The sequence below is a fragment of the Drosophila yakuba genome, chromosome 3R (genome assembly GCF_016746365.2).
Source record: "Drosophila yakuba strain Tai18E2 chromosome 3R, Prin_Dyak_Tai18E2_2.1, whole genome shotgun sequence".
Classification (NCBI taxonomy): Eukaryota; Metazoa; Arthropoda; class Insecta; order Diptera; family Drosophilidae; genus Drosophila; species Drosophila yakuba.
Genome location: NC_052530.2, coordinates 26,932,424 through 26,944,581, shown reverse-complemented (window position 1 = coordinate 26,944,581; position 12,158 = coordinate 26,932,424). Strand labels below are relative to the sequence as shown.

Below are 12,158 nucleotides of genomic sequence, written 5' to 3'. Positions count from 1 at the left end.
AATTTTAACCCCAAGGTGACCGTGAGGTGTAGTTTAACGAAGAGTGAACATAAAAAAACATAAAAAAATACAATTAAAATGCAATGGGGAAAAAGGAGAGGGCGGATGTCGTGGCAGTTACAATTCGTCATATCGATGAATTTTATAGATCGGTTTGGGCCATGCTCTTTCCCAGTCCGAGTGTCAGATTTATGAGTTAAGCTCTGCCAGCTCAGCCAGCCATGCCACAAAAATTGAAAGCGAAGAATTGTAATAGACCGACATTTGCAACGGCTTTTATATGGCCCGCCAAAGTTGTCAAATTCAGCGACGGGCCAAAAACGAAAGTGAGTGAGATGCTGATGCCCAAAAACTCGCATATGCGGTGCGCAAAAATCTACTAAATCCGATTTGTGTCATAAAAAAAAGTTGGTCAAAAGAGTGGATAACTTTTTGTTTTAATCTGCATGCCAAACGGCTTAAATAGATTGCGGTAACTGTCATTGTTAATTGGAAGTTATATATGAGAACGTAGAGGAAAGTGTTTTATTATATGCCGTAAATATCTCGTGTTTCTTCAAACTTTAAAAAATGTACTTCCACTTATTCCTATAATAGTTGCTTACTCTTTAGCTCAAGCAGGTAACTAAAAGTAATAAATCCCTCAAATGAGTTAAGTTTTGAGTAAATTTATCATGGCAATTAGGGCGCTTAATCACCTGCCACAGTAAAATGCTGAAACCCCGGGAAATTAACCACGACAACTCGGGGAAGCCCCGTGAACATACAGCTACTTGCATATGCATATTTGATGCACAAACCGACAAAAACGTTTAGCTAACGCTTTATAAAGCACCTGGTAACCCAGAGACTCCGACTTGCAGCCCCTTGCTTTCCCTTCCTTCACTCTTAAATCGATTAAAAGGATTGCGTGTACATTTTTAATGCCAATTTGCTGGGTGCAAGGGGGCAAGGGGGGCAAGGGAAGTGCTTCAGGATATGCAAATGTTGAGAGAGTGTTGGTATATGCAAAAACGCTAGTGCATATCTAAGATTTATAAGTGCTTACCTAAAGGTTAATAAATATAGCTAGCCAGACACTTTGAATATGAATTACTTTAAAAATTATATATTATAAAACCCTCTGATTAATTTAACTTATTTTCTATCTTTCAGGTAAGCAACCTGGCTAGACATCGGACATATAGCTCGAAAACATCGTGATTAAGGGATAGTCATTGATGCCATCGTAGTGTCTGTGTGTGCGTGTAAGCCCTAACCCCATGTAGATCCACCAATTGCGTAATTATGTACTCCCCATATGTATTAGCATATACTTCTCTAAGCTTAACCCACCATATTCTCTTCACACTACCAACTTGTAATCGATTCACTGTACATGTTTGTGTTCGTATTTAGTAGTTTTAACAACCATTTTAACCCATCAGCCACATCCAACCACGATTACGAAAACGAAATTAACATATCAGAAAATCCAAATTGAAAACCAGCATTTTGTGTGCAAGTTTTTATCAGTGAAAAATCTATTCCATTTGCATACAATTTATAGCAGGAAATTAAAAATGTTTTCCTTGTCGTGCCTGTTGTTTTGACAATTTGCCAAAGATTCTTTCCGCCCGATTGTCGCTGTCTGTTTTGAATATCCCCCCCACATTTTGGGGGCAATGAGATATAGACTGGATATAGATGATATTTGGGTGCCAGTGTGCATAACTCGCCTTCTGGCGGCTTATCACTTATTCATTTAACTTTGCCTCTGAATTTTATTTAATTAGAATGGCCAGGAGAAAGTAGCATAATTAGGTGTGGCTAAAAATCTACATTTCTCTCTCTATATATATTAGTGTGGAATATTTTTCCATCCTACATATTATATATGGGATATGGGTGGGGGGGGTGAAAGCCTCTGCTCTTAATTACAAATGAGTACGTCCCTCGGGCCATTCCGCCTGATGCGTTCTCTCATTAGCCTTTTCAGTCGAGCCTCCACGCCTCGTCGACTTGTTGACATTTTGGTGTCACATCTAGAGGAGCAAAACTTGCATTTTGGCCTAGATTCGTGGGCAGAGAACTGAAATGCCAGCACAAACACACACACACACACACACACAAGTGAAAGGTGAAGGAGGAAGACCCTGTGGGAAGTAAGGGGGCTGTTTGGATACATTAAAAGGCTGAAGGATACCTCATTTCAATTTAAAGTGTAAAATTTCGAAACGTTGCTGCTCCTAAATAGAAAACTTAAAGGTCTCGTAAAACAGAGGAACTGATAGAAACTGAGGCTAACGACTATATAAACAGCAAACCAGCTTCAGGGCTAATAATGTAAAAATAACAAAATAGAGGCCAAATACATGAATAAATAATGCCATTTTATATATTGAACTCCTATCAGCTCCAATTACACAAATTACATTTTTCTAGAACTGCAGAAAAGCCCGCGGCGCCCAAACTTTATCACCCACACGAGAAACACAAACATAGAAAGCGTAGTTTCGAATAAATAATAAACAATTCATATGTTTACAAATGATATTTGGTTGATGTATTTTAATTTATTGTTTATCTTCCGGTGTGTCGTAGTGCTGTGTAATTTATGTCGTGTGCCTCTAGCAAAATACTTGTACGATCTGCTGTTTATTTTATTTGTTATTATTTTTTCTGTCGCAGCATAAATAAATAACCCAAAACATGCCGTTAATAATTAAAAATAATTCGAGCAAAGTTTGTTATTTTGCGTAAATCAGAGTCCAGTTGGTTGGTTGGCATCATCGGAATTTTCTGTGTAAACCTCTCCATTCCCCTGAAACCCGTTGTCCCTGTTGTTAGTGTGGCTTACATTGGTTTATTAATTTCGTGCGCATTTAATTATATGTATTTTATTCCATTTATGCATTTTAACATGGTCCCCAGTTGTGCTGTACATAACTTTCCCGATTCAATGGTTTTGGTATGTGTAATAAGATAATTTTCGCATTAAAAAAAAAAAAGAACTATATAATATTGCATTGAACATCATAGTCATCGGTAAATTACCTATAGCTTAAAATGTAGTTGTTGTTGGAGACGTAGATGAAACCACTTTTCAGGTTGCATTTGTTTATATTTTTCTCAACCTGTCACAGTGGACATTGAATGCGTATTTTAATCTATACAATCGGAAAACAGTTGAGCTCCTAAACAAATCAAATTCAATGCTAATCCACTTGACAGGTCACAGAAGTATTTGCGAAAACCCATGTAAATAATTTTCTGCGTGCTTCTGACTGGCCATTAAAAGCGTTTTGTGCATTTTGTAAATACAAAAATATTTTACAAACACCAGATCCACATCCCACTTGAGTAAACCACCAAATAACGACCCATGCATTTTAATTGACACGTGGTCGGCCATCAAAAACAAAAATCCACTACTACCTATTACTACAACTACTGTTTTCAACTCGTTTTTACTCCCATATACATACCTAGTTTTGATGCAACCATTTGTAGTAACAGAAAAAGCAAAACAAACTCTAAAACCCATAAACAGTGTGTTTACTCAATAACCAAGCAGGAAAAAAAAAACACAAAATACCAAAAAATAATGCGAGAGCAGCTTTTTTGCGAGATCGATTTGAAACATTTGCTTACCAGTGGCGAACTTTTCTTCTTTTCTTTTCCGGTTTTCTTTTACATTGCAGGTTTCAGACACCCATTAAAGCGTTTGCCTGCCTGACAGCAGCCACAAGGTAAGCTCTAACCAGCTGATCGACCCCACCCATACCCAGCATATGCCCATATTATAACGACCATCCCAATGAAACCCCAAAAGCCCAATTCAATTGTGTTTGTTGTGTTGCATTCGGTGTGTGTGTGTGTGTCCTCTTCCAAAAAAAAAGCGTACTAAATTCCCACAACTATTTAATTGGCTAAAAATAATAACAAAGTGTAATCGTTATAATTAGCAAATATTATTGTTGGTATTTCATGTGATTATCTTCCAAATTGGCTATCATTGCATACTAAAGTTGTTATAATTTTATTGAATTAACTATCTTTCTGTCAGCTCGTAGATACTTTAGTTTGTTTAGTACCAGTAAAATGTGCAGTACACTTAGCCTTAGTAATGTGTAATTATAATTTCGTATTTATTAACCAGTTCAATATTTTACAGTAAATAAATGTGATGAAATGCTATCAAAGTTAATGAGAATACCATTTCCGGCCTATTTCAATATCTCAAATCTCTGGTTGCACATGGTAGCTCGTGTTGCTTGTCGAACGCAACAATTAGAAACATATTACGGAAACATAGAAGTATTTATGGTCAAAACAATGGCCTGTGGTGTTTTTGGGGGTCGAGAGCGTTGCGATGCCAAGGATAATCCTGTTGCATTTGGCTGCTTTTGCCTGGCGAAGGACCCTCAATGTGGGCCCGCTGTGCTCTGGGCTGCAATTATATTGTTTTCTTGTCCATGTTTGTTATAATTTTATTGCTTACACATACATGTTCATGTGGGTATTTTGGATAAATTTGCTCCACAATTTGCTAAACATTAAATGGGGAGAAACGGAACCTTTAGCGTACGTGTTTATGGTCTGTATGACTTTATACAGGGAAAATATTCTGCTTAATATTGTATGCAATAAATGCCCAATATTGAATCTCCAACTTGTTACAATTTTATAATTTTCAGTGCACACATTCGAGTTATTTGCACCTGAAAATCATTCATGCAGGTATTTAACATTCGACAGGAGCGAATTAACTGCCGTTTGTGAAATATTTAATTGCCATAACTTAACTGCACATATATTTCTCAATCATAAGTGCACATTTCGATGCAAGGATAAACTCTTTGAGTCCTCCGGCCTGCAATTTGTCGTAATCGTTTTCGCCTCCTGGGCGCAACTCAAAGCTTTTATTATATAATCGCATTCGTAATCAACGATAATGACAACACTTTAGCGCCATATAACACATCATAAAAAAAGGATTGAGTGGACTAGAAACTGAAACAATTACCACGGTCAGAAAAAAAAAAAACGACAGAACCATGTTTTGAAAGTCGGGCCAACAAATTGGTCACACACACATGCACTCACATACAAGTCCACTGCAAATGGCTGCCAACATCGGCAACATGCAATATTTTATCTGCTAATGTGTAATTATAAACAATTTTCTTGTTTGTTATTTATAATAGCGCAGCGGGCGGCTGGTAAAAATAAATGGAAATGAAATGGAAAAATGGCAGCGGGAAAAACTAAGCCGTCTGTCTATGTAATTGTGCAAGCATTATTATTTCAGCCATTGTGTTTTCGCGTTGTGCGGGTGCAATTTTAACAAACGACTCGCGATAACAATCGCCGGAAAATTGTTCCAAGTGCAAGCGGGGGGGTGTGGGGGGTTGCTTGAAGCCCGTGTGGGCGTGGCAAAGGGATTTGAAAACTGTCGACGGAATGCGTGAGTCCAGCACATTTGCCACATTCCAAAACTGACAAACGATACGCGATATGCGATATTGCGATATATACGAAAGAAGCCGGAAAATCGTGAAGCAAGGTGCTAAAAATTTCATCACTCGAAAAAGTTGCACAAATAGAAGAAAACATACATATATACGCCAAAAAACAAGAATGGCGTGATACACGCAACAACAACAATGAGAACTGTGGAAAATTAATTGCACTGAAATTTACGTTTAGAAATTGAAGCTGGCAACGGGCATTCGTGTCCATTTTGGCTGCAAATGCAACCGCAGCGCGGAAAAGTATGCTACATAAACTACGGGCTTAATTAAATGGAAATTGGACACGGCTCCTACTTGCACACTTGCAATGGTTAAAAAATAACTAAGTTAGTCAATCTCAATTAGCATTAATAAAATACTATCATAAATTTAACCGAAATGAAAAGGACAATAAAGATTGAAAGTAGGAAGGTTTTCCAACCAAATTTTCTGTTATTTACACCACAATTTCGACGTTTAATTCGGCTGCTCGATTGGGAGCACACTTTCGCCATTCAAGACCACAATCAATTAAAATTGCTCTGCGGCTGTCGCCATCGCGAGTCGGTTATTGTGGCGCGGCAGCAGCTGCAATCGTTGTTGCTGCTGCGTTGTTGCTGCTGCTGCGTTGTTGCCACCATGTTGCAGCACACATTGCTGCAATATTGCACAGATGCGAAAACATTTGAAGGGCTTCGTTCTACTGTTCCAATTATTGTCGCCCTTTTACCTGATTCGCTTCCCTTTTTTTTCGGCTTGTTTTTCAGCTCTGTTACGTAGTGTTGCTGTGGTACTTTTAATTTCCCAGTCGAACAAGCAGCAAGGAGCTGCTGCCATCCTGCAACAGGATGTGTATTGTTACGGTAGAGCGACGCATCCTAAATTTTTTGGCAGATCCTCCTTTTTTTTGTTTAGCAACTTCCGCCTGGACCTAAGGTTTAATTACGTCAGGGACCGAGTGGATTTTTTTTCTTCCTTTTTTCAGTTTGGCTAAAATCTTCTCTGTAGCGTTTCCAGTTCGCACTTGACTACGTTTTGGGTCAAGTTGTGTAGGATTGGTGATTTCGCTGAATTGAATTACTATGGCGGAGGCAGAATTTACCACTCACTTGCGCGGAAAATTCCATGAAAACTCTAAATAAAGAATTGTTTTTGCACTGCTGCGATTATTGCAGCACCCAAAGCACTCAGAAACTCAACTACGCCAAAGTCAAACCACTTAATTTCCTACTCTGCGTATACGCAATATTGGCTTAATTTCCTCTCCTTCGATGGCAAACAGAATTTATTGTTTGCAGCGAAACGACAGCAGCGCCGGCGGCTGTCTTCATTAGAATTACATCGGCATTTTCCATTTTTGATCCACTTGCCGATGGAATTTCGAATTCAAATCAACAATACGTACCGTTGTACAATTGTCCTTGATTTAGGTGTGTGTGTGTGTGTGAGTTTACTCTGATGATTTATGCATTCGGCAACACCTTTTGAAAAGGGAACGCGGATGGGGCTTATGTAAATTGGGATTGTAAATTCGTGCAAATCGCGTTTTCAATTTCAGCTCTTTGTTGGATATGCGAATATGCAAATGAAGCTCATAATTTGCTTTAGCCAAAGGCGGGAAAAATGAACTACGACCAGAAGAATAGATAGCTGGCGAATGTGAAACAGGCTGAGAACGTAAAGGGATCTCCACCCCAAAAAAACTTTCCACAACAGACCAGAGAAGCTTTCAGTGAAAACTCTTCGGACCAAGTAGTGAAAGATGGGATGCTCATCCCTTTCCACTTCGTGGTGCTCTATGCCCTATGATTTCTCACGATGCAGCTCTTGGAACACTCAAAAAAATTACAAAAATTAAATATTAATAAATATTTTTTCAAATTCTTCAAAATCTAATTGAAAATCTTTATTCCCTAAAGCAAATACTTAATTTTATTGTAGGCGAAAATGCTTCAATATAAATTGCTAATAGTTTACTTAAATTTTTCAAAGCCACCTTCGTTTTAAAAATATAAAACTAAAAAAATATTCAGAAAATATTAAATTCGATATTCTAACCAAACTAGCTTTTCAGTGTATAGTGGGGACTAAGAACAACTTTTGCCCTGCACACATGACCCATTAATAAGCGCACGGCACTTTCTGGTTTCGTTTGGTCATTTCATTCGACTTTCACAGCTGGGCGTCGTGGAAAATAGTGGGAAAATGGGGGCGGTTTTTGGGTGGGCGGGGTAATGCGGGGTGGTGGTGCAGTGGTGACGTGGTGGCCCAGCACGTTGTCAACATAAATTTTCGGGGCAGCAGCCATGAACTGCCAGCGGCGGTGGCAAAGTTTGCACTTCCTTGCAATTTAAATGCGTTTATCTATTCGAAAGTGGACAAACAGGCCCAAGTTGCAAAGTAAATCTGTGCCGCCATAACGAGTGAGCAAATTTCATGATTTAAGCATTTAATGCGTTCTTCAATCGATAAATCATGCATGAATTTTATGAATGTTCAAAAATTCTGCAGAAATCTTTAGATTGAGCACTTCTTTTGAAAACAAGAAAGTGTTATTAAAAATGTATATATGTATGACTACCAAAATCCACAATCAATAGCTAAAGTTATATGCGTATCTTACAGATACGCCAAGCACGCCCACAGATATTCAAGGATGCATGGCAAGTCAATGATAATGAGTCAGAAAGCGGAAGCTATGAATAAATTTTGATATGCAAAAACGAAGCGAGAAAACACGCAGCCAGATACAAATGCATAGCTACAGATACATATCCAGATACGGATACACGCAGCCACAAGTCAAGCGTTTAATATGCAGGCAACGTTGCAAGTGGGCGGTATTGGGCGGTATTTGGGGTGGAGTGATAGGTGGTGGCTCAGAGTGGAGCGATCAAGGACATGGCGGATGGATTCGATGACCCAGAGGCGCACACGCACGATAAACGATAACTATAACCATTTCATATTGGCGGCGTAATTTGACGGAAACGCTTTAAGCAGCCTGCCATTTGCATTTGCTGGGGGGAATTTCATGCATAGGCTGAGCAGCTAATGTGGACTCAATTAACTTAACGTTAACAACGAGGACGTGCAGGATGTGCAGGATTGCGATTAATGCGATTATACCTACATATCTTCATGCCGTATAACAGCAGAGGAGCAGTTTGCCCGCTGTCTTTTATACCAGTTTCTATTAGCAACTCTCTTAAAATACTTTCTGCAACTTCACAGATAATTACTTGCATGTGTAAGAATAAATATAAATTTTCCACATTTTGAGGTGTAACTACCCCAAACTAAAGTAACGATGGAAGTCTTTAGTAAAGCCCCAGAACAGCTCGATATAACTGAAAGACATAAATATATATATAGCGGAAAGGTGGACCATTTGACGTCAGTCAGTCCCGTTGAACAGGCTAAGGAAATTCAATTAAACTTTTGTTCCAGCCACACAGCCCCCTGAAACCAAGCAATCCACCCGCATCCTTGTTTAACACTATAGAGGATGGTGGAGGATGGAAGAGAGAATAGCCACCGCAATCCCTGGCCAGGTTACACAAATAGCAAGTCACGTTAGTCCATTTTCTGTGGGCGGAGCTCTGGCCACGTTTCACATTTGCAGCTTACTCCACAATTTGGCTTTAAATAAATATTTAACGTACTATAATTGGAAACTCGAAAGTGCAATTAGCAGAGTCCAGCGAGAAGAGTCCGAATGAGAACAACTTTCCAAAGTTTTGAAGCTCTCATTCCAGTTCGCCGGTGAAATGGAAATTTCTTTGTCCAAATTGAAGAAGTTATATTACAAGAGCACCACGGCCGGCCCTCCAAGTTAATTAGGTTATGAAATTTTACTGAAATACCAGCAGATGTGTCTATCAACGCTTTAACTCTCACTTTAAGCTCCTTGACCATGCGCTTTTTCGTTGGTCAGAGAAGGCCACTTAAATTTTTAATTGCAGCTAATTAAAAAAGCGCATCAAAACGGAATATAAAGCACATACCAAAAGTGGCAAAATAGCAATGGGGCTGTGAAAATTCTAGTTTCCGTCCGAATTTAAAATACTCTTTGATAACGCTTAATAACATTTTAGATTTAGGCCAAGCCTAATAAATAAACATTTTAATTTACCATTTTTCACGCTAAAAAAAGCGACTTTCACAAGCGTTTGTTAGTATGAAAATTCGGAAAATTCGACATTCTCTTTGCCCTCTCGCTTGGTGTTAGAGAAGCCAAAAAAAGGGCAGATAAATATTTAACAAGCTGCACAAAACAGACAAATATGCACATACATATTCGCACACGCACACACTCGCAAATGTTTCGCAGAGAGGAAGAGGGACAGGAAGCTGGCGCGAAAGAGATAGCCGCCACTTGAACATTAAGCAACAACAGGCAACAAAAAACCCAACGTGATAAATTTTTCCCACTTTGAGAGAAATGAAAATAAATTTTTTACCAAAACCGGAAACTCTGCGTTGGGGTGCAGCATAAATTAAGAAGGTTGCTGGAAAAAAAAAACAGAAACTGCGAGGAATTAAAGGAATAGTTAAAAGGATACTATGCTAGATATGCTAGCAAGTGCAGTTTAGAAAACAGAAAATCTTAAATAATTATACTGCTATAAAATCATTTTAGTTGAGTTTTATAAATGCTAAAAGCTATAGCTTGTTTGCAGCTGTGCCTATTCATCATGCTGTTTCTGCACAATGAATTGCAACAATCTGAAACATAAACCAGACATTTCGTTGGGCATTTTTGGACAAAACAAAGCCCTTCTTTCCGACGGCTGTCAGTTGGGCATCTGTCCCGGTGTCCTGCCCCCTGCCCGTTATCCTTGCAGCATTTCACCTCCAATCCTCTCCGACTGTCTGGGCTTCCTGCTTATCGGACTGCTTTGTTCTTGCAGTTTGGTGCATACTTTTAGGCGCAAATCACGCCATGTTCAAAAAGTTGGCCGTACTGTTGTCTCCGGGTCTCCGGTTCATTGCACTGCAGTGCTGTGCCATGGAAATTGCAACGCGCCGCTCTCTTATTGCCCGGAAATGCCTTTTTCGGGCTAGACGGTTAAAGTTCTGGTTCTGAAAAACAAATCGCTAGAGAACCAGTTAAGGCAAACATGGAAAAATCGTGTAATACTTGCATAGATAAAAATTTCTTCGAAAGGAATATATTTCGTTACAGACTTCATATCCGATTTGCATTATTTTAACCATTTTTATTTTGGGAATATAAAATATTCATCCATGATATACTGGCATTTCTTCCTGTGTGCAACTATCGAAATCTCGAATTGCAATTGCAGTTGCAATTTGTGTGGCAATGGCGGATCGAAAATGTCGCATGTTTGGTCGCAGTAAGCCGACACATGGATAACTTTAAGCCTCGAACACCGAACTTCGATTATGGCAGCTAATAAAAAAACATTGTGCTACGCGGCCTAGACGCGTTCAAAATTGTGGATTTATGGTTATTTTATGGCTGTTTGGTTTATTGTTCATACTTTCTTCCGGCGTTTCCTTACCTCATTGTTCCTCGGCTTCTTGGTTCCTCGGCTTGTCGCCTGGGTCATAAAAATTCAATTAGGTGAAGAAGGCGTGCTGGCACAAGAAGTAGGGAGCACATGGAAAAAAAGAACCTGAGAGACCGTAAAAACGAATGAATCCTGATTTAAAAGGAGTGTGTCTGAGTGCGATCGCAAAAGTATGCCATCGCAACTTTTTACACATTTTTATTTTGCATGGCTTTGACACACATGCATAAGTAAGTAAGTAAGGAGCACGCACACCCACTCGACCATGCCAAATGCGCTACAAGAATTGCCAAAATGTAGGAAAACTCTTGAGCAGCCCCACAAGGAGTGCGCTTTAAATTTCCCCCACTATGCAAAACGGATGCTGAGAGATGGAAAATAGGAAAATGCGAAACACCATCCGGCGGCGCTGACGGGAAAAGGTTTACTAAAAGGCAGCCAGGAAAGCGGGAAACGAGCAGAGACTGGCAACATTCCACAAATACTCTTATGAAAATGAAGCCAAAAGTAGAAGATGTCATACAAATGCGTGGGTGAAGACAAGTAAACACAGTTGAGCTTTCCCCCATTTAAAGTTAAATTAAATGTATCTTTGGCGGTTGTAAATTGAAATGAAAAATGTGTCACAATTTTTGATGTATTCCAAGTTGACACAAGCGATATTATACTCGTAGCTTGTGCGTCATTTGATCCATTTCCCCTTAAGCTAATTGACACACTTACGTGCACTTTAAATATTTGCCGCACTATCAATGGAGTGAAAGCCAATCTTTTGATGGATGGCTCGACTTGTGAGAGGTTAAATGCCTGCTTACACTGCCATATCCTTTTATGCGACTAGTCCCTCGTTCGACTTGTTTGCGTGCTCTTTTTTGTTCAAACATTATCACAAACTTTGCATTATCCTGCTGTAAGTGAGAGCACAGAGCACACAAGAGTGGCCCCACTAAAGATCTCTCCACATTTCCCATCCTGCGTGTGTGAGTGTGTGTGTGGAACGCCTTGTTATTAACCTCCTTCCGACTTGGTGAATCCTGTTTGGCCCTCAAGTCCCATCGGTTGTGTAGATACTTATATATGCATATATGGCTCAGATACTTTAAGGCTTTAAGTGGCTACATATTTT

General features: G+C 39.3%; 1 protein-coding gene across 5 annotated transcripts in view; it reads left to right on the top strand.

The window, feature by feature from the left end:
• Positions 1-12,158, top strand: part of LOC6538497 (RNA-binding protein P) — an 89,370-nt gene that overhangs the window by 46,061 nt on the left and 31,151 nt on the right. For 3 of the 5 annotated variants that reach the window (XM_015193410.3, XM_002098983.4, XM_039375865.2), the window contains exon 3: positions 3,684-3,731. The exons of the other annotated variants lie outside the window; for them this stretch is intronic. In XM_015193410.3, coding sequence (XP_015048896.1) covers positions 3,684-3,731 — 48 coding nt within the window. The remainder of the gene's footprint in view (positions 1-3,683; positions 3,732-12,158) is intronic. 5 annotated transcript variants of the gene reach the window in all.